Below are 22,885 nucleotides of genomic sequence, written 5' to 3'. Positions count from 1 at the left end.
ACATGGCCCTGTGAAGATGTTTTGTTACGTTTTACCCAGAGTTTTGTTCATGTCTCCTACTAGGTTACCAAAAAGAAGGGGAAAAAATTAATCATTTATATTCTGATGTTCGTCCCAATAGAGAAGTAAAAGACAGTATTTTACATTTTCAGTGATGAGAAATTACCTTGTATATTTAATCTGTTCTTGGGGCTAATTACATGAATCTCAAGTTTAAAAGAAAAAGAAAACTACTTCTTGAAAAACTTTGAAATACCTGATTTGCTTTTTCTCAGGGTTGAGGTAAGGTAGTAAAGGGTTTTATATAAAAGATGGACTATCTGAACAAGGACGAAAAAGACTCATATATTATATGAGTTTTCTTCCTGCTGCTGGATTAATCTAGGATCGCTGAAGGATCTGACAAGGGGCAAAGGTTTAGAATATGAGAGATTGATGTTGAGGGTCCCCCCCCCCCCCCGCCCCCCACCCAAGGAGAGAATTAAAAGCTGACATTTGGTTGGAGAAGAAAGAATTAAGCAGAAGTTAAAATAGCCAACTAATGACCTGGGTAGGAGTACAGGGTGAGTCTAAAAGTTGACTTAGGCCAATGGTAATTATGTCTTTACCAAACATTAGTGAGTCTTACTTATCTAAAATTATTATTTCTTTAATTTTAAGTGTATGCCTAATGAGCTAGTTGTCTGCGTGTGAATTTCTGGCTATATTTATGTATTTATATTTATATAAACTTATATGACAGTATCAATGTAGCTGAAAATGTAATTCATCCAAAGCTGAATAACCATTATTTTTGAGGGTTTTTATCCCTATTTGTATAAGTGATTGGTAGTAGGAGACCGAGAAGTATCTTTTTTATTATTGAAGTAAAAATTGTTATGTGTCCTGACTTTGTACTCTTAAAAGGGTATTATTTTTACAGTATCAGCAGCTTTATTGTTTGCTCTGACCAGTAATAATACCTTGGTTTTACTTACTGACATTTATCAACATAGATATTTTTATAGTTGGTGAAATAATCATAAGAAAATAATCATAAGAAAATTTATTCAGTTAAGTATTTTTATAGATATTAAATGAAGGATTGTTCTAGTTGCTATAAATAATAAATTCTGATTATGTGGCTCCAACCCTCAAGGAACTTAGGGTGTAGTTGAGATGATGAAAACAGTGTAAGGGATTTATACAGGGCAGACTATCAGCTTTCACTGTTGTGTTAAAGGTCTATAGGAGCTTAAAAGAGGCAGTTTAGTGAGGGAAAGTTTTGTGAGAAAGCACTTAAATTGAATACTGAAGAACTTGAATAGGTAGAGACAAAAAGGTATGCATTCTATCTACGTGGTGGTCGCAGCATGGACAGTAGAAATGAAAGCATGGAAGTAAAGTGAACCTAATATGCTCACAAATTGGTGGAGAAAGTATTACATTAACTATAAAAACACATTATCAGGAACCCTGAGTGTGAGGCAGGAAGTTTTAAATTTCATGTAAGAGGAGAAACAGTATAAACAATAACGACATAAATTGGACTAAAACATAGTTCCTGACTTGTAATCCCCTCTCCTTCATGGTAGATTGTATTGCAGTTTAAAAATTGGACATCACAGATTGCTTTTTTTTTTTTTTTGCAGTTTTATTGAAAAATTTACATACCTTACAATCTACTAATTTCAAATGTACAATTCATTGGTTTTTAGCATGTTCACAAAGTTGTGCATCTGTCAGGTTTAGGACATTCTCATTACCTCCCAAAGAGACCCAGCATCCAGTAGCCATCACCCTTCAATCTCTGCATACCCCCAGCACCAGCAAAATCTGCATTAGAGATTTACCAGTTCTGGTCATTGCATATAAATGGACTTATACAATAAGTTTTTCACTGTGATCAGCTTTTTTTACTTAGCACAGTAAACTTAGCACAAAGTTCATCCAAGTTGTAGTATGTGTCAGTACTTCATTCCTTTATATTGCTAAATAATATTCCATTTTATGAATACACAACATTTATCAATAAATTCATGGACTTTTTGGATCTTTTGAACAAAGCTTCCATGAACATTCATTTATTGCTAATGTTTTTATTTCTTCTGGGTATATGCTTAGGAATTGAGTTGTTGCATTATATGGTAACTATGTTTAACCATTTGAGGAACTTCCAGGCTGTTTGGCAAAGCTACTGTACCTTTTTACATTCCTACAGCAGTGTGTGAAGGTTCTAATTTCTCTATATCCTCACCAGCACTTGCTATTATTTTTCATTATAGCCATCTTATGGGTGAAAAGTGGTATCTCGTAGTTTTGATTTGCATTTTCCTGATGATTAGTGACACTCGCATTCTCTTCATGTACTTATTGGCCATTTGTACATCTTCCTTTAAGAAATGTCTATTCTGTTCCTTTGCCCATTTTTAAATTGAATTGTTTTTTTATTCATTGTAGTTCTTACTATTCTAGATACAAGATACATGATTTTAAAAATTTTCGTTCATTCTCTGGATTGTCTTTTCACTTTTTTTCCCAGCCAAGAAAATAAAGGTTCAGTGATTGAGGAAATGGTGCCATACCCGGAGTCACAGGTGAGCTCATGTTCAAAGACCTGGCTCCCTGATGGCTTCTAAGGGATGGGTCACATGGGGGACTGAGGGAGTTAGGGTGGTGGTTAGGGTCATGGTCTCTACTGATTGGTCAGTCATTTCACTTTCTTAATGGTGCCTTTGAGGCACAGAAGTTTTTGATGATGATGATTTCTGGTTCATACATTTTTTTCATTTGTTGATTGTGCTTTTGGTGTCCCTATCTTGGACATCATAAATTCTTATTTAATTATTACAAGCATTTTCTGAATACCCCCGAAAGCCCAGGCAAGCAGGAGACCATTATTTAATGAAAAAAAAACTAAAACCCCAAATACATATTTTGACTTACACCTTGCCTCCTCTGGACTTCCCTTTATTCTATGTCCAGATCCCTTAGTTGGAGTAACTGATGAAAAGAAGCAGAGATAAAAATCAAGAAATAACAACTTTAAGTGAAACATTGATAAGTGTTCTATTTTGAGAATTATTTGTTATGAGAGAATTTATTACGCTGCTTGTGTGGGTGTAGTGTATGACTCATAAACTACTATATTTGGGGAATTCACACTTTTACAAACTTTTACCATGAAGAGAGTAGTAACTCCTTTTTTTTTTTTTAACAGATAACTAATCAGCCCTGTAGAATTTTAATAATTTACTTGCTGATGGAGCCTTTTTCCTGGGCAAGAAATAACAGTAAAAGCATAGCCTAAATCACTTTTTTTGTAGCATTGGCTCTTTGTAAAGGAAGTTTTCAAAGCTCTAGCTTTATGATTACTAGAAATTTTATTTCTAAACAGTAGTTTCTGTTTGTAAAGTTCACGTGGAGGAAGTCATTCTAGCCATGGTCTTGAAAAAAACTGATTTTATTATTTATTACTCAAGTCTGCATCATTTCAAGATTACCATAAATGGCCAGCCTGTGCTTTCCTTTTTTCCATAATTTGTTGTATTCCTATCATTTCAAAATAGTTTATGATTTTAAATCATTGTTATTAAATATATATTTGGAGTAATTTATAGGTAAATTGGTTGTATTTGCATAACTTTTTCATATATAATACATACAGTATAGGGTAAAAGTAGGTTTACAGTTTGTATGGAAAATAATATAATAAATCATAATAGAACAAACTTTTGTGTACTCATACAAAAGGTTTCAAATATAGTTTATAACTGTAAACCTACTTTTGTTGCACCCTGTATTTTATTTATTATTAGCTTGTTAGGCTCATTGACAGAAAGATTCTTGTCTGCTTTTTTTTTTAGTTCCAATAGTTTTTAGCAGAAAACTTGTATAATGGGCATAGAAAATTTTTTTAATAAATTATTCCCTCTTGCAGGATCACAGATTTAAAAGGCAGCATTAAAATCAGTGTTCCTCTAGAGTTGCACAGATTAAAGGAAGTGGACATAACAAACTTTAGACAATTAAAATACACTGAAATCACAGATTTGTTTTTTTAAAATCCAAGGAAATGAGTTTTATTTTCCATTGCTTAAAAAGTTTTCATACTTTGACTTTTTATTAACATTGATGCTTTACTAATACTTCCCACCTCTGTGACAAGAGAAATAGCACGAGCCTGTATTAATCAAAGTGACCTTACCAGGGATCACTGCCAGCTTGGTAAAAAAATGGTACATCTACCTGAAAAGTTGGACTTGATGCTGATTTTTTTCAGGATTAAAAATAAAGATTCCTAAATTGGAAGTGAGCCTTTTATCAAAACTGTACATAAAGTCTTTGCTGTTGTCTGTGCCTCATTTATCATCTTTATAGATTAACCATGGCTAATTTTTAAATATCCCAAAATATTCTTGGTGCCATGTATATTTGGGCTTTTTCTAGTAAACAAAACATAGTTAAAATGATAAGTATGTTGCTTAGTAGTTTTATATAGTCCCATTGCCAAATACAAAGAAGTCTTCACTTTTTTTAATATTCGAAGCTATGTGGTGTAGCCCTAAACACTCTTGTAAATATGTTAACCATTCTTTATCTATGAAGTCAGAGCGAAAAGCAGAATTCCTGTCTTACTCCTACTATACTGTGCTGACTTGCTTGAGGAAAACTGATTTTTCACTCTTCCATGTCTAATTTGTAAATGACTAAGAATAGTGCTTCAAATTTAGTTCAGAACAACTGTCAAAATAATAAATGTTGATTTTACAAACATTTTTCAAAAGCATTTGGATATTTATTTCCACTTGAATAGTGATTTTTGAATAATCTCTCAGGTTTTGTTGAGTAAATGGAATAGTAGGCTGTTAATAGTTAACTCTGGGCACAACTCCTGTGAGTCCTTACAATTTCAACGCTGAATAATTTCACGAAGCAGAACTTTAATTTGTAGACAGTTTCAGTCTTTAGTCAAAACAATTGTTTTAGTAGAACAAAAATCCATTTGGTTGAACTTCACATATAGAAGTTTATGTAGGATCACTTCTTTGAAAGGCTTAAAGTGTAAAAATATAGAAACATAATATCACATGGATCTGTGGAAAGAAAGGAGAATGGGAAGAAATGGGATAAAATGTTAATCTAAAATAATGCATAGTCCTGGTTGCTGCTTTGCTAAGCAACAGTTTTTGTCTCTTGGTTACCAGATACACCAAGGCTTATTTCAGAGCCTTGGGTAGTCTAACCTGAAGGAAAACAAAGCATATACAATTTTCCAATACTTAAAAAAAAATAATAGCTTTGATTTCAGAAAGAACTAAAGTTTCTTATTGAAAGATATTACAGAATCAGCCCCATATTCTAGGATGGCTGCCATAAATCATGCAGTACATTTCTATAAATCAAATAATATTTTTCTAGTTCACTTCCTTTGAGGGGACACTGTCTTTCTCATAGTGCATGTTATACATTTAAAAACAACTTAGTTTATTAAAAATAACATTCAAATATTTTGGTAATCACAAACTGCAATAAATTATAAAATATAAATATTGAACTTAAAGCAGTTTCTCTGAGTTTGATCCAACAAACTGACAAATCAGGTAGTTAATTTTATTTAATAATGTTGAAAAGATTCTCCTTTGCTGTATGTTGCCCCTTTTTTTGGTAGTGGTTCGGTTATACTGTTGTTTACTGTTAATACAAAGAATTTAAAATATATATGTAAGCACATTTTCAGATTTTTGTCTTCTAAATGGTTAAAGTTTATCAATTCAAATCACAGAATTAACTTCATATGTAACTTTTCTTGCCTTCCTCTTAATATCTAGACTACAGGCTGAGGTATGGATTTGTTCTCCAATTAAGGGAGAAAGAGCTTGGTAAGTGCACATAGAAAACTATTTTTGAAAACTATGTCAGAATTTATTATCACATTGCCTTTTTTTTTTTTTTGCTGTTTCCCCAAAAATGTATATTAACTTCATTTTGTCAAGGTGTGATCAGTATAATATAATAAAGTTTTTATAGTTGAAGTTGGTATGTGTGTTGAATTGAGGGGATTGTGTGTAAATTTATACATATACATACATATACAACATTTGAATATGCAGTTTATCCAATTTTAGGGAACATAGGTTGTATTTAATACCAAAAAAATACTAGCATCAGAAACCTGGAGCATTATTAAGTTTCCCTTATTGGTTGTGTACATCTAAGTTCTGCTAGAATGGACATGTGATAAACATAAATGACAAGTACTCAAGGTTAACAACCAAGAAAAAAAAACTGTACGGGGGAAAAAAGTAAAGGGAAAGAGGCAGTGCCAACATAGCTACCGATTTCTGAAAAGCTAAAGTCTATTGTGTAGCACCTGAACATTTTATCACTTTCTGTAGTAAATTAATCAAGACGTTGTTGAAGGTGTTAAGAATGTGTTAGCAAGGCTTTCAAACAGTTATAATATCCTAAAAACTAAATAATAAGTACCAAATAACTGAGAAAGTATTATGTATTGCTCAGATGTTTCTAGGTATACTTTTACAAAATATCTTTGGTAATACATTTGAGTATGACAAAATAGGTGTTTAGTTTTAAAGTAATGTGCCTTTTGCGATGGTTACCCTGGAGACTTCAAACTTCTCATGTGATTTCCTTAAATCCGTTGACTGTTGGATTGATAGTAGCATGCAGGAGGAATCTGCTTGCTGTGGGATGCAGAGGAAGGTTTTTTCCTCATTTATAATTGATGTCATTTGCATTTTTAAAAGTCAGAATGCATTTATATGTTATTTGTAATTTGGTCATAGATATAACGAATTAAAAAGTAGACTAGGTTCTTGGGGAGATGGATCTATTTTTATAAACTAAACTAGAATGTTTAGGATTGTAAGGACTGGGGCACTTCTTTTTTAAAGGTTCAAATGTGTTAGGAAAAAGATCAAAGTGAAGATCTGTAGCATTCTTTCCTTTTGTTTAATGCTCGTTAGCAAAACTGATGAGATGGGCTTGCTTTCTTGTTTGATTAGCTTTAGTTCACTCGATAGAGGTGGAAAGATACAGAAATAGTCTGCCAGAAAATTGTCCCTGACTTGGTGTATAATTGTGTATAGAATTTAAATGCTATTTTAAATTAATGATGGTTTCACTGGTCAGCTGTTAGAATATTAAAAATCCCTCAAACATCCTTCCCAGCTTCATTTTTTCCACAGCACTTATCACCATCTGATTTGTTATACATTTTACTTTTTAAAAAAGATTTTATTTCTATTTTTTTTAGAGAGAGGGGGAGGGAGGAAGAAAGAGAGGAAGAGAAACATCTTTGTGTGGTTACCTCTTGAGCGCCCCCAGCCGGGACCTGGCCCACAACCCAGGCATGTGCCCTGACTAGGAATTGAACTGTTGACCCTTTGGTTTGCAGGCTAGCACTCAGTCCACTGAGCCATACCATCCAGGGCTGACTTATCTTCCCCTGCTCCCACACACTAGAATATAAGTATGCCAAGTCAGTTTTTTACATTTTTATTTTGTTTTTTTCTTTATCCCCAGTAATTTGAACAGTGCCTAATATATAAGTATTCAGATATGGTACTGTAATAGAAATATAATGTAAGTGGTTCAAATTGAAGATACTGTTGGTTTTAGAGAAGAAGTGAGTTATTCACAAGTGAATTCCCTCAGGATATATTGCTATATAGAGGAGAAGTAAATCCACTACACTATAAAAATTCTGAATCCAGTACTTACCTTAAAAGACATCATTCTTATGTTCTTATTTTGCTTATTAATTGCTGATTGCTTTGGAGTGACCATTCTGTATTATTCCTTTCTCTTTGCTTCTATACAAAATCTGACACCAGCCAATGACAGTCATTTCTCTAAAGGTCTGCCATAATGTAAGCCTTTTTTCTCTCTTTTATCAGAAAAGTTATCCTTTTCCCCTCATTTATCAGTACTATTCATCCCCAGTGCCTTTTTGGAATTCCCTCACTCTGCCTTTTGCAGAACATATCCTCTTCTTTTAAATGTCATGAAAGTGCTCGTTCAGTATTTGGGATATTGATCTAAACTACATTTTAAACTTTTAAGTATCTACTGTCTTCACTGTGTAAAGGGTACAAAAGTGATATAGACCCACTCAGATAAGTTCTTGGAAGATTTCTAAGATGAAAGAAAAAATTTCTTTATCTTTGAAAATTAAGAAAAGGTACTATTAAATTTTTTTAAAGGTTCTCAGCCACTCTTTTTAAGATTTTATTTATTTTTAGAGAGGGAATGGAGGGAGGGAGGGAGGGGGAGGGATGGGGAGAAAGAGAGAGAGAGAAAGAGAGAAACATCAGTGTGCGGTTGCTGGGGGTCATGGCCTGCAACCCAGGCATGTACCCTGACTGGGAATCAAACCTGTGACACTTTGGTTCGCAGCCTGTGCTCAATCCACTAAGCTATGCCAGCCAGGGCTAAATTTTTTAATAACTATAATAGTTATGACAAGAACAATATGAGTAAAAAACAGTCTCCAGTCATGTTGCATTATCAAGATTTTATATATATAAGTGAGTGGTAGTACTGCTGTATTTGTCCACATTCAAGAGGCTCAACGACCTAGTCTTAGTTATCTTTTATCAGATATATATGGGAAATACTTCCTTTACTATATGTATTATTTTATTTTATTAAGTGACCTGTATAATTATGTGTGTGTACACACATCTTGTGTCAATTCCTAGGATCAGAGCATTTGAAACAGATCTTTTAATCCATCCCCCTTACTAAAAGTGAGGAAATTAAAACAAAAAGTTTAATTTGTCCAACAGCCACTTAGTGACAGATCCAGAATTCCCTTTCTCAACTACTTACAGATACATTCATCGTTCCTTCAAGACTGGATGAATAATACTACAGGATCACTTTGGTTTTTATTTTTCACATTAGGAGGGAGAACTCAGATGATTATACATAATGATATGTATCTTTCTAAATTGGTTTAAAATTTGTCATTTGTTTTAAGTATGGCAGTATTTTATGTTATAAATTAATAATTTCCAAAGGATTATGTTAATTTTTAAGGATAAAGCGTGCAAATCCCCAAATCTTAAATATTGAATCCAAATAAATGTTAATATTCAGAATTACTGGAAGAATAAGAATCAAAACCATCAAGCTAGTCTAGTACTAGATTTTCAGTGATTTCTAAGATCTGTTCTGTTTCTAATGGTCTGGGCCCATTTATACAGCATTTTGTCTGAGTTCATATAGGTATGATCTTTTTCTTATTTTATAGTCCCATTCAGTCCTTTTATGTTTTACACCCAAAAAGCATTGATTTGTGTAGTGAATTAGGCAGGACTCTCCATTCTTCAAACAATTTGGGAAATACACATTTTGGCTCTGTAATTACTAATCCTGTGTCTGTGTACTGCACTGCTGGCTAGACTGCTGCTGGGTTAGTAGGAAAGTAAAGGTTGTACACATAATATTATAGCATCTCTTCCTTCTCCACCTAAAGATATAAACAAAAAGAACAAAAGTTTTCAAAGTCCAAAATTAATGCATCTACTTCAGATACTAATTTGGTGTAGTTGGGATATTGCTGCTTCAGTACCTTCTAGGTGCAAACCAAACAATGATGTCTGTTTTAGTTGGGTGATGACTGAGTTTCTCATACAGGGGTTTTTTATTTTTTATTTTTAAAGTACTTTTAAAATAAGCGTTTTTATTTATTTTTTAGAGAAGAGGGGAAAGGAGGGAGATGGGGCCGAGGTCGGGGAGAGGAATTTACATGTGTGACAGATATATCAGCATACAATCAATTGGTTGACAAGCATACCCCCAACCTGGGACCTGGCCCACAACCCAGGCATGTGCCCTTGACTAGTAATCAAACTGGTGACCTCTCGGTTTATTGGCCTGCCTAGTGCTTAATCCACTGAGCTACACTAGCCAGGGAAGATACAGGTTGTTATTTGAAAAATGATTCATTCTCACCTCCACTTTGAGAAAGTTCTGAATTTTCTGATGGAAGACAATATTTGTACTGTTGCCCCAGTGACATATCTACTGAAGCTAAGAGTATAAAAATTAAGAAGGCCATTCCTCCTCTGAAAAAAGATTGGTAGTCTGCCTGCATAAAATAATATAAAACACTGGCAGTTTACATGGGTTCTATCTTTTGTAAATATCACACTTGGTTCTGTTTTATTTTATTTTATTTTTTTTTAAGATTTTATTTACTTTTAGAGAGAGGGCAGGGGAGGGAGAAAGAGAGGGAAAGAAACATCAATGTGTGAAAGATACACATGCCCCCAACCAGGGACCTGGCCTGCAACCCAGACATGTGCCCTGACTGGGAATCAAACTGCAGGCCTTTCAGTTCACAGGCCTGCCCCTAACCCACTGAGCCACGTCGGCCAGGGCCACAATTTGTTTTAAAAAGAAAGAATATTATCTAGTTGGGGAGGGAAGGATGCAAGCCACACTTCTGTCTTGAATGCAGCTATAATTAACTTACGTTAGATAATGGCTTTGTTCCTTTATTAAAATACAGTCAAATATTTTCTAAAACAAAAGCTGTAATGATACCTTATGTCTTAAATGTCAAAAAAATTAAGTAACCCAGATATGTTACAGAGAAAATAAAAAATATATACAATGCTTAGATTTTGTTTAAGCAAATGATGGAGTAAGACTATAATCACTGACAGCTTAGGTTAGAAAAATGTGGCTATAAATAAAGTATTGTTTAAATGGTTGCATATACTGTCTACAAAGGAGATACTGTGGTAATAAATTTCATTTTCATTAAAACGATGACTGGGGAGAAGTAGAAAAGTAAATGGATTCCTGCTCTTACTTGGCTTGACTCAGTATTCTCAAATGGATTTATTTACCTATTGTTATTAAAGTTAGGTTTTTTATTTTCACATCCATTTTCTTCCAGACCAAAAGTATGCACAACATTTAGGGTACACAAACTTTAGTTGTTACTGTTGCTTTCTATTACTTTTGATGTCTTTCTTAAATTTTTTCATTTAAAAGAGCACAGATTGTATGTATAAACTTAATCATCATAAATGATAATCAAAATTATTTGATAATTTTTAAAAATAGTTACTCTCTGGAAATGTAAGGTAAACAATTTAGGCAAAGTTTAAACAAAAATAATTTCATGTAAAAAGTATCTGGGATTTCAAATTTTTCTGTAAACAGGTATCTCAAAATCATGATTGAAATATAGTTTTTGGTTCATAGTTGCAAAATGTCATCCATGACTTCTGGTATTAATATTTTTTACATTGTACAAGTAATCCTGACGTTCATGGGAAGGAAAAATAATACTAAAGTATGTAAAACGAGGTGAAAGCCATCATCCTATACATATCTATCAAATCTATTTATAGCTAACACTTATAGTTAGTATGTAACTTCCCACATCTTTTTCCATGCATATAGCTTTGCAACATTTTGGTTTACTTGTTTTTAACATAAATGAGGGATCTGTTTTATAGTATGTTCCGTGACTCACCATTTCACTTTGTCTTGGAAAGCTTTATGTGCTATTACACTCTAGATAGATTTCTTTCTTTTTTATTGCTGTAAATTCTTTAATGGTCCTCCTAATGATGAATACTTGTTTCTAGTTTTTTGCTATTATAAAAAATTTCTTTGAACATATATCTTTGTGAACTAATCAGTAATAGTTCAATAAGATTTCTTATTGACTAGTACTTTCTCTGTATTCTAGATGTTACTGTGTTAATTGTGTATGTGGCAGATACTTTCTCTCTGTGCACTTGTCTTAGTGGCTTTTGCCATATAAATGTTTAAAGTAATATGTAGTTAAGTTGTTGATCTTTTCCTTTGTTATCTGTTTCATGGATTCTGTATTTCTAAACTATTTATATTCCTTTCCGGAGATATTTTTATTTTTGTTTTTAACTGATACTTGTAAAACACTTTTTTTTATAGAACCCTGTAAATGATGGCAAAATGTACTAGTATGTGATACATTCTGATGGTATGTAGTAATCACATAAGGAACCATGACAATTTTGATTATTTTCAGTTATAAAATAAATGTAATAAATTCTGGAAAAGCATTTGGGGTTTTGTGTTATTTATGGAATCACTATGGGTAATCCTTACTATTAATAAGTTCATTTTTGACAGGTAATATGCTAGGCACTGAGTGATAACAGTAGTACACAAGAAATAATCCCATTCATTTACACATGACGGCTTCCCCAGTCATCAGAAATTTCTCTAACCTTCATGTGTAGCTGCTGCTAAGACTTGCCTTCCATTTACTTTTGCTGCCACCCAGTGCCTGATTACCCAACAAATATACTAAGCCAGGGGTGTCCAACCCACGGCCTGTGGGCCACAAAGAGCTCAACACAAAATGGTAAATTTACTTAAAATATTTTGAGGGTTTTTTGTTTTCATTAGTGTTTGTGTATTTAATGTGTGGCCCAAGACAACTCTTCTTCCATTGTGTCCCAGATATGCCAAAAGGGTCTTAATTAACTTACCCTCAATTTTGTAATTTAAAATTTAAAACTTTTTATTTCGTGTGTGTGTGCATAAACATAGTATTATAAATAGGGAGAGGAATCAGAACACCTACGTTTTCAGTGACTGGAGCCTCTAACTTGGCTTTGTGGATAATTACCCCACCTTTCTATCGATACCCCACAACCTGGGCTCTTGAAACTTGTGCGGATTTTGTCCTACCTCCAATAATTTCCTGTGGAAGTAGCTTATAATTTTTCTGCTTCTTCCCTATAATAGGAGGGAATACCCTTATAGGATGTACCGTGAAGCCAGTATGCACAGACCATGTCATCAGCTCACTTCTCTCTACCCTCGCTTCATACCTAATTGGTAGTCTGAAAAAATTATAACTTTGTCCTCCCCTGGTTTATAGGGACGATTCATTGAAGAAAAGAATACCTTCTTACATCTAGAGTAATATCTCCTTGGGAAGAAATGACAAGAGAAAGCTTTTTCTTTTTTCAAGGGACTAAAACTTACAGCTCAGCAAATTTGAACAAGTTTTATTATAATTAAGCTACATTGTATTTTAATTAGATTTCTTAGTGCATTTGCTAACCTAACCACCACATGTACATATTTATAACTTGAAATTTGCCTTTAAAATCACAAAAGCACAAAGCACTGTAGTGCTTGTAACACTCTTCCATATTATTGTAGGTGACTAAATGACCATGGAATCTGGAGCAGAGAACCAGCAGAGTGGAGATGCAGCTGTAACAGAAGCTGAAAACCAGCAAATGACAGTTCAAGCCCAGCCACAGATTGCCACATTAGCCCAGGTATAAAATACATGGAGAGATGCCAAGTTGCATCTCTTCCAAGAGGAATATGTTTCAGATCAGAGAATTTAGGTTTTGGGGGGTATTTTTTAGAGATACACATAGCATGAGAGAGACATTCTTAGAATATCAAAATTCCTATTTTACTTAGTATTAACCTAATTTTAGAAATGACAATATTCAGTAATATTAAAAAATGTATTGTTAAATACGGATACACTTTATAGCTACATGATTCAGAAATAATGACATTTTAATTGATGGGTAGATTGTATCTCTTAAACAAGGGAAGAAAACTTGATAATTTTTTTTCATATCACACAGATTTATTTTGGAACAGGGAAATGCAGGTAGTCTGAAAGGCTAGGTTTACATGTACCTGAACTAAAACAACAGGATAAGTAAATAAATTGACACACAAGTAAGTTTTAAGGACGATAGTTTTTGTTTTCTGTAAATTTTAAATGAAATTCATGATTCTTTCATTTTATCTTTGAAACATTCTATATCTAAAGTTATATTCTCTCATCCTTATTTTTATGTATATTTTTCCTCAAGTATCTTATTTTAAGATTTTATTTATTTATATATTAATTTATTTATTTTAGAAGGGAAGGGAGGGAGAGAGGAAGAGAAACATTGATGTGTGGTTGCCTCTTGTGCACCCCCCTCCTGGGGACCTGGCCTGCAACCCAGGCATGTATCCTGACTGGGAATCGAACCAGTGACCCTTTGCTTCAGTCTGGAGCTCAATACACTGAGCCACACCAGCCAAGGTCTCAAGTATTATATTTTATTAATAACTATTTGAAGATATATGAGAAAGGTGGTTAATATAAAAACCAAATAGCAAACAAACTTGCCAGGTAAGAGTATGATATTGCCTCTTTCAGGCGAAGGCTCCCAGGAGGAAATAATCCTAGCTGATGCTCCGGAATGTCGAGCATCAGCTTTCCAAAGAGTTTTAAAGCTCTCCCAGGGGCCAGGGGAGTCGCTGAGCAAGCATAGGGTCTTGGCAAATAGAGGGCCAACCACAGATGGTTACCACTGAACTAAAGTGTGGGCCAAAACTGGACCTCCAACAGTAATTAGTCCAGTAGAAGGAGTGGGCAGCTCTGTTTTCTCGTAAGATCACCAAGGCTCACCTCCAGCCCTTAGAAAAAGAAGGCACTTGGGGATGAAGTAAATGTACTCAAATGAGGCAGGTGCAGGAACAAAGTGGGAGAGCCAGGACTTCATCAGTACTTGGTCAAGGAAAGCATACACAGATAGGAATCTGGGCTCACCCAAGCATTCAGACCTCTGGTAAATTATAACACCGATGGTGATCTTGATGGTGACAGCCTTCAATGAATCTTTCTCTCGTCACACTGTTCTCTCTGGTCCAGTTGTCCTCTAAGTCTGCTATATAATGTCATTCTGGAAATTCCTTCCTCCCTACTGACTTTTCTCTTGAGAGTTTTGTGTTCTTTAGATAGTAAAACATGTTCTCCAGTGGTTTCTTGAGCAAGTTTAGGTAAAGAATTCTTCGTAAAGAAATCATCCTTTCAAATTTTGAATGCATCGATCTAATCAACTTCCAGTGTTGCTGTTTGAAAGACTAAATGCATTTTCTCTGGTATCTTATAAAAATCTTGTCTCTGACCATACTGCTTCATTATCTCATTGTCATGTTATTAAGACCTTGATTTGGATAATTTTTATCCATTGTCCAGTGTACTCAGTGGGCCCTTTTGTAGTGGAAACTCATGTTTTCACGTCTGCACAATTTATTTGTTTAGTGATTTTTTTCTCTTTTTTTCTCTAGGATCCTTGTGATACAGGTGTTATGCCTATAAGACTGTTTATGTGATTTCCTCATCTCCTGTTTTTTAATCTCTTTGTCTTTTTGTTCTGTTTTCTGGGAGATTTCCTCAAATTCACATTGCAACCTATCTGTTGAAACTTACTTATCCTGTCACGTTTCTAAGAGTTCTTTTTGCTCTCTGAATAGTCCTCTTGTGTTTATATTTCATCCTGTTTATATTTCACAAAGGCAGTGTTTTCTGTCAGAATATTAATTAGGGTATTGTTTTTTTATGTTTTCTTCTTCCCACAAGATTTTTCTCTATTGCTTTTTTCTCCTTTCCATTTGTTCTGGTCTCCATCTTTCTTATTAGAAGCTTTCCTCAATAATTAGTGGTTGTCTGCTCAAGTTTAAAAGTAGGGGACCAAAAAGCTCTGGATATGTTTGGGGTCCAACATGAGTTATGAGCTTCACCTAGGTTCAGTGTGGCAGATTCTTCTAAGTTTTTCTTCTGGCCCTTGGTGTTGGTCCTGTTCTCCAGAGAAAGCCTTACTACTACCCTGCTCATATGTAAAGACCTGGGAGCCGAGTGAGAGGAAGACTGAGCTTTAGTGTCCTACCTTGAGCAATGCCTGGTGTTAGTACAAGTCAAGGGAGACCCTCTATCCAGAAAGTAAATCTCCACTTCTCTGCCAGCATGGCACATGTTAGTTGTCCTCCCCACAGGGAATTGAGGAGGGGATCCAAATGCTTCTGAACAGCTTCCTTATTTTCAGCTTTCCCTTTCACCCCGCCTTCCAGGGTGTCTTAGATCCTGAGCCACTTAAGGATTTTGTGGTGTAAATCGGTCTGTCCCTGTCTCCTCCGCTTGAATTGTCTTTCTGAGGTCTTCCAAGTTTAATACCATTCATTCATCTGCCTTCCAGCCTCCAAAATTCTTACTCTTTCCCATTCTTCTGTGTTCACATGGTTATACCTGTAAAAAGCAAAATCAGTTTCGTGAAGTTTAATTGGAGATTCAGGAAAGAAACAAAATTATGTACACGTTAAGGATGTCATTCTTATCAAGCAGTCCTTTAGCACTTAAGACTTAGGCAGGATCGCATATTTGAGTTTTATGAAAGTTTATTTCTATTTGTATATTTTTTTTGTTTTTATCCCTAATTACAGAGTTTTTTCACTTGTTCATCCACATTCTTAACACATATCACACATTTTGACATAATTTCCTCATAATTTTGATGCCTGCTATTTTTTTGTCAGTCTTTTTTAAGATTTTACTCATTTGTTCTTAGAGAGAAGGGGGAAGGGAGGGAGAAAGAGGGAGAAAAGAAAAACATTGATAGGTTACAGCACGCACCCCAGCTGCAGACCAGGCCTGCAACCTAAGAATGTGCCCACACCGGGAATTGCATTGGCAACCTTTCGCTTGGCTGGATGACCCTCAACCAACCGAGCCACACTGGTCAGGGCTATTGTCAGTTTTTAATACTAGAAAAAGATAATAAAATGGTCAAATCCAAGATCATTGTGATTTAATAAACAGGAAAAAAATTCAGCCTAATAAAGAAAGAAAATCTAAAACAATGATGAGATGTTTTAATTTACTTTTGGAATTTACACAAATTTTTTTGAGTGAAAAAAAATGTTGGTTTTGATTGTGAGAATGTAAATTTTTATGGACTTGGCTAAATAATTGGAAAGAAGGATGATAGTTGTAACTTGAAATAGGCAAATTTGAAAATCTAAATATGCGTAAGAATATTTACGCATAAAGAATTTACGCAGTCATTAAAACAAAGAAGACTTAATGGAATGGAAAGATGTTTATAATGGATTTGAAAGATAAAATAGATTCTATGATAATGTGTTATAAAATTTGAATGTATATATGTACCTTTAAAAACACCTAGATTTACAGCAAAAATATTAAGAGTGATTGTCTCTGAGTGGTAGGAATATAAGTGATTTTCATCTATTTTTGTGTATCTGTATTTTATAAACTTACGAGAAGAGTCATTATGTAGACTGATCAGGATAAAAGGGATTATTCATTGAGTTAGCATGTTATATTTACCTTAGAGAATACTCAGGAAGGACATAATTGCTTTAAATGTTAGCTTAATGTTAATGTTGCTTTAAATGTTAAATGTTGCTTTAAATTGCTTTTACATGAAATTGAGATGAAATACTCTGAATAACTTAAGGTGGTGGTTCAGTGTAGAGAACAGTGTCTTTGGGCCCATCAGAGTTTAAACTGGTCCCTGTGTAACTCTAACAGAGGTGTGGTCCACAGATCACATTTCGAGAACCAGTGAAACTAAACAAGATTTATAGTGGCCAGAGAGAAAGTGATTAAATAGTGATTAACTGTCCAAAGATGGAAAGCTTATGATCTTAACCTCTACCCTAATAGAGATCTTTCCCCTAAGCTTCACAGTCAAAGTATTTAACTGCCTGCTAAATATCTGCAAATTCAGATGTCAAATCAATTCTGATGTCTTCCACCACCACCCCAATCACCCAAAAGTTTCTCCTTACTTCTTGTGTTCTCTGCTTCAGTTGATAATACAGCCTACCAATTCTTACCCAAACATGAAATACTAGGATCATCATTGATTCCTTTCTCCTGCTTCAATCAACCATTCATAAAGCCCTCACTGGTCTGCCTCCTGAACTTTCATTAAATCGCTTCTCTCGTTCTCATCTCTACCACATCTGGTACCCTCTTTCCGCCTTTCATCATCTCACCTTAACTACTATATAGGTTTTCTCAGTTATTCTCTTTACCTGCACTTTTTTCTTTCTGTGACATAAATAGTTTTCACCCTGCCACAGAAAAGATCTATTTAAAGTATAAACCTCACCTTGATTTTCAGGAGTTCAAAACCCTTCAATGCGTTTCCCAGTCTCCTCAGGATGAAGTACAAGTTCTTTAATAGGACATACATAAAATTTTTCCTGACTAGCACATCTAGCCCCTACCTGCCTTTGTTATGTCATCTATCCCCACTGCCTACATCATGGAGTAAAACCCTTACGAGTGCTTGTCATCCCTCTCTGCCATGGGCAGGTCATACTGTTTTCTTTTCGCTTTTGCCAGTGCTAGCCTCTCTGCCTGGAATTCTGTGCTTATAACAACATGTCTGACTTGTTTGTTTCAAATTCATGTTCTTTCCTGGTAGCCTCCTCTCTTTGGTGGGGTGGTTTAGCTCTCAGTGTGTTCAATTTTATCTTTGCAGACCTCATTACTTAACTGAATTATGTTTTTGTTGTTTTCCCCATTTCTTCACACATACCCCAATAATTTCCATAAGGGCGCAGGGATCTATGTCTTTATCATTTTTGTAGTTTCAAGTCTGACATTGCTCCTGGCATATAAGTCCCCAGTATCTTTACTAAATGGGCAAATACAAATCCCTGCCCATAAACATGTACGAGCATAGGAACAGTTAAGTACCATCTGACAGACATGTAGGGCCCCTTGTACCTGGATATTTACTCATTAAAATTGCCGCCTTTGTGCATCAGGGAGAATTGGTTTCTCTTACATTTTCTAAACTCTGCTGCTTTATTAAAGGAAAATAAATCTTTAAAATATCAACTATTACCAGTTTAGCAATTTATTTGGGGAGGGTAGAAATTTTCAGATTATAATTCCTGTTAATACTTTCTCACTAGTGAAAGGCATACTTGTAATTATTTTAAGATAAAACTATATTATAAAATGTGTATTTGTTCTAGACATACTAGCTAAGTTTGCCCAAGATTGACAGCAGTTATATTTTAGAACATGGGCTATCTAATACATGATATTAAGAAGCCTTTGTTTCTTAAAGTCTAGCATATCAATAATTACTTTATCTCTGAGCACTTAATATTTCTATTTCTAAAATGGAAATAATCCTGATTACCTGGTTTTGATATCGTTGAAGAGCAAAATGAGAAATTTGGTATGAATGTAGATGGGAAAATGTAAAGCATCATACAAATAAAGTAGTATTTAGTGTTCAAAGGAAGTCTTTTACATATTGGTTTGGCCAAAAAGTCCATTAAATTTTTTCCATAAAATAAGACACATTTTTTCCATTTTCACCAATAACTTCATTGATGTGGATATTTTGAGTATGCCGGCTATCTCCTGCTATTGGCTTCTAGTGGGTAGAGGCGAAGGATGCTGCTAAACACCTTCCAGTGCATAAGAGAGCCCCACAGCAAAGAATTATTTGGCCAAATTGTCAGTAGGACCAAGAAACTTTGTGACATTTTTAACATGTTTGATCAGTCACAGCACCTTCTCTATACAATGCACAAATCTTTTTGCATTTCAGTTGCATTTTTACCTTTCTTGAAATAATAAAATATAATACACTGTAAATGTTGCCTATTTCTTCCATTTTCAGTATTAAAATGGCTGCACAAAAATTTACCAATTTGGTAAGTTTTTTTTAAATGCACACTGATATGGCAGCTGTCACAATACAATCTAACAACTGTTTCTTTTTTTAACATAATTTTAATTGTTGTTCAAGTACAGTTTTCTGCCTTTTACTCCCATCTCAGCCCCCCCCCCCCCCCAGCCCTCCCGTCTTCCCTCCCGTTTCCACCACCCCTGCTTTTGTCCATGTGTCCTTTATACTTGTTCCTGTACAACTGTTTCAAATGAGGTTAAAGACAACTAAGCACCACTAGAGCTACTGTACAGAAAAAATGTAATGGACTTTTTGGCTAACCCAATATATTGATATTACATTAAAATAGTATTTTGTTTTTCTCATTTGGAAGGAGCTGAAAGGTGGGGGTGGGGGAGGGATTTGTAGTCTTTTTTTTTTTCTTTCAGAATGTTAAATTTAATGATTAGTTTCTTTTACACCAATGAAATAATTACCAAGCAAAAAGGTCATCTCTGTGCTGCTAAAATCTTGCTTGATATTGAACATGAGTACTCCCAAGAAGGTATCTGTGGTGGTAATTTTTTTCCATGTTCAACACAATAGGTATCTATGCCAGCAGCTCATGCAACATCATCTGCTCCCACCGTAACATTAGTACAGCTGCCCAATGGGCAGACAGTCCAAGTCCATGGAGTTATTCAGGCGGCCCAGCCATCAGTTATTCAGTCTCCACAAGTCCAGACAGTTCAGGTATGTGTATAAAAAGTTCTTCATCTACTTTTGTAACTGTGGTTTATAGTCATATCTCTCTCCTTTCATTAGTTATGAAAATAGGGACATAATCTAGTTCAGAGTTTATTTTATTTTACGGTAAAGGAATATGCTGCATCTATAAAGTCACCTCATGTATTGGAACACATATACTCAAGAACAGACACGTAAGAAAAAGACTTTTTCTTAAGCTATAGAAGAAAAAAATTGGGGAAAATCATTAAGTACATGGGATAAAATGAAAAAATTTTTGGGTGAAACTGTAAGGCTGATCTACCTCAATAAGGAAAATTGAGATAATACCTCTAATTATTTTCTAAACATGCAACTGGAAAAAAATAAACCCATGTCAGAAAGTAACCAATATCCTTACCTAAGATATTACTTCAATTTAGAGATTACATAAAGCATTTGTAATACCAGCTGTGTTTAGGGTTCTAAGTTACAGTGTATAACTGAAATTATGATATATTCAGAAAATGCACCTTAAGGATCAGGGAGTATACTACACATTATCTCATTCTGTGGAGAGATTATTCCTTTGGTTGGATCCAAAGGAATTAAAGGCTTGTAGACCTCTGAAGGTGACTACTTACTATAATTAATTGTAGGAAAAACCTAGAGCAGTATACATCTTTGCAGTCAGCTTATTAAAGAAAAAAAACTTTTAACGTTCATTCAAGTAGGCCATAACCCCAGCCTCCCATTTCATATTTTTTGCTTCACAGTCTTCCTGTAAGGACTTAAAAAGACTTTTCTCCGGAACTCAGGTGAGTCCTAGGTCCTAGATTTGGAGAGAACTATATGTAGAAAGGAAGGTGAGAAATTATTCTTTGTCTTTGTCCTTCTCTGTAAACATGGGATTCAGGTTTGAATGAAAATCCTAAAGATCTTCTAGGTGTAGCCCAGACTTGTTGCTTGCCCAGCCCTTAGTTTGTTGCTTGATTTCCCTACATGTCTCTTCGTCTGCCCTCCAGATGGTAGCCCAGCACTGCTTGGACACCTTCAGAGGAAGGAAGTTCATACTATCTCCTGAGGCAACTGATTTATAATTAGGGGTAATTGCTAAAATATTGTTCCATGTGATAAACCAGGATAGGCCCTTATAAGATTTTCCTGGTGGTCCTAGGTCTCTCCTCTGAAACCAGTTAAGCAAGTTTAACCCCCTTTTTGTTGGACTGCTTTCTATTCCTCATCTCCCACTCCGTTTCCATTTAAAAAAAAAAAAAGTTCAGACTAAACAATTGCCTGTTTTTCTTCAGCCATTGATTATATGATATAGCTTTGATTTCTCATTGCCATCCTTACTGTCTTTTTGTGGGTGAACTGTTGTGTCTTCCCTGGGTATGGTAGCCAGACTGATTAATATTTGTAGAGGGGAGAAGTACCTCCTTTTTCCTGGAAGCGTTCCGCTAATGTTGAAAGGACATGTTGGGGTTTGTCAGCCATATTATACTGAGCTGCTGTGACCTCCCTCTGCTTCGTTCTGTCCTTGTGCTTTTGGCTTACTTGAACACCTAGTGAGGGAAAAAGACATGTGTTTTGGGGGAAAAAAGAATATTTTCGTGTGAGATACTAATTTGTATGAATTTCCATACTTAAAGGTACCAGGAATGGAATTTGTTACCAAATAGGAGTCAGTGCTGGCCATGTAAAGACCTAAGAATTTGACATTTCTGTGGAATCACAGTGGCTGTATTATAGCCTTTTATCCTTTGCCTCAGTTTTTACTTCATTGAATGCCACCTTACATTCTCCATCCTAGGCCATTACTAATTCCCTGCTCGTATCTTCCTCTTTAAATAGTGGAAAAAAACTTAGGAGACTAGATTTCAAACCTCACATTAATCTTTACTTTTTCTTTTTCACTTATAGTAGGAGGTCTTTCTATAAAGAACACAAAAAAGTTATACCCACAAATTCGTTAAGATTACAGTTTTTAGTTAGAATATGTGATGTTTTTGTATTCTTAATTTTAACCTTTGTGGCAATAATAATTATAATTTGGACCTGAGGGTTATGTCGCCATTAACTATAGAAATGTGTTCATCTTTTCAAAAACACATTTTCCTGTTAAGGTGAGCTATGTCTATAATTGAAAGCCTGAATTCTACAAATAGAGACATACAGTGTTTTTTCTTTAAAGGGCCTAAACCATAAAGAATCTGTTAAATTTTAATGGCCATATCAGTGATTGATAATAATCATAACAGTGACCAGTGTTAACATAACTAGGAAGTAATGTACAGCAAAGAGGTGATCAGACAAGGAGAAGAATGGTTCCTGAAACTTCTAGATGGAAGAATATTATTATTCTACAATAGCATTTCCAAAATGTATAAGGTACATTTCACAGGTGCGAAAATAAGATATTAGGATTTCTGTTTATATTTTTTAATCAGAATATTAGAAACTAAGCTGCATTCATATTTATGGCTTACATTGGTGCCCTAACCTAATCCTTATGTATGAGTCCAATCTCACAGATTATGGGAGTGTCATAAATGCATAGAAGTTAACAGTGGCATCCTCGCTTTTCATTTGTTGGTTTTGGGTGCATTTTTAATACAGTGCAGTTTAAATGTGTCAGAGGATATATGGATTATGTTACCTTAAATTACTAC

General features: G+C 34.7%; 2 protein-coding genes across 11 annotated transcripts in view; one reads left to right on the top strand and one right to left on the bottom strand.

Moving 5' to 3' along the window:
• CREB1 (cAMP responsive element binding protein 1) overlaps positions 1-22,885 on the top strand; it is a 58,329-nt gene that overhangs the window by 5,795 nt on the left and 29,649 nt on the right. For 2 of the 9 annotated variants that reach the window (XM_036022972.1, XM_036022970.1), the window contains exons 2-6: positions 2,522-2,576; positions 5,811-5,861; positions 13,189-13,310; positions 20,094-20,240; positions 20,990-21,031. In XM_036022972.1, the coding sequence (XP_035878865.1) occupies positions 13,197-13,310; positions 20,094-20,240; positions 20,990-21,031 (303 nt within the window). In that variant the 5' untranslated portion in view covers positions 2,522-2,576; positions 5,811-5,861; positions 13,189-13,196. Of the gene's footprint in view, positions 1-2,521; positions 2,577-5,810; positions 5,862-13,188; positions 13,311-20,093; positions 20,241-20,989; positions 21,032-22,885 lie in introns of those variants that run through there. The other 7 variants (XM_036022974.1, XM_036022971.1, XM_036022973.1 and 4 more) reach the window with 5 other exon arrangements.
• Positions 14,925-22,885, bottom strand: part of METTL21A (methyltransferase like 21A) — a 53,259-nt gene continuing 45,298 nt past the window's right edge. Inside the window, exons 4-5 of one of the 2 annotated variants that reach the window (XM_036022978.1) lie at positions 21,650-21,778; positions 14,925-16,072 (exon numbers count right to left, since the gene is read on the bottom strand). In XM_036022978.1, coding sequence (XP_035878871.1) covers positions 16,059-16,072; positions 21,650-21,778 — 143 coding nt within the window. In that variant the 3' untranslated portion in view covers positions 14,925-16,058. The remainder of the gene's footprint in view (positions 16,073-21,649; positions 21,779-22,885) is intronic. The other variant, XM_036022979.1, reaches the window with a different exon arrangement.

This window comes from Phyllostomus discolor, chromosome 4, assembly GCF_004126475.2.
Source record: "Phyllostomus discolor isolate MPI-MPIP mPhyDis1 chromosome 4, mPhyDis1.pri.v3, whole genome shotgun sequence".
Lineage (NCBI taxonomy): Eukaryota > Metazoa > Chordata > Mammalia > Chiroptera > Phyllostomidae > Phyllostomus > Phyllostomus discolor.
This window is presented reverse-complemented; position numbering and strand designations above follow the sequence as displayed.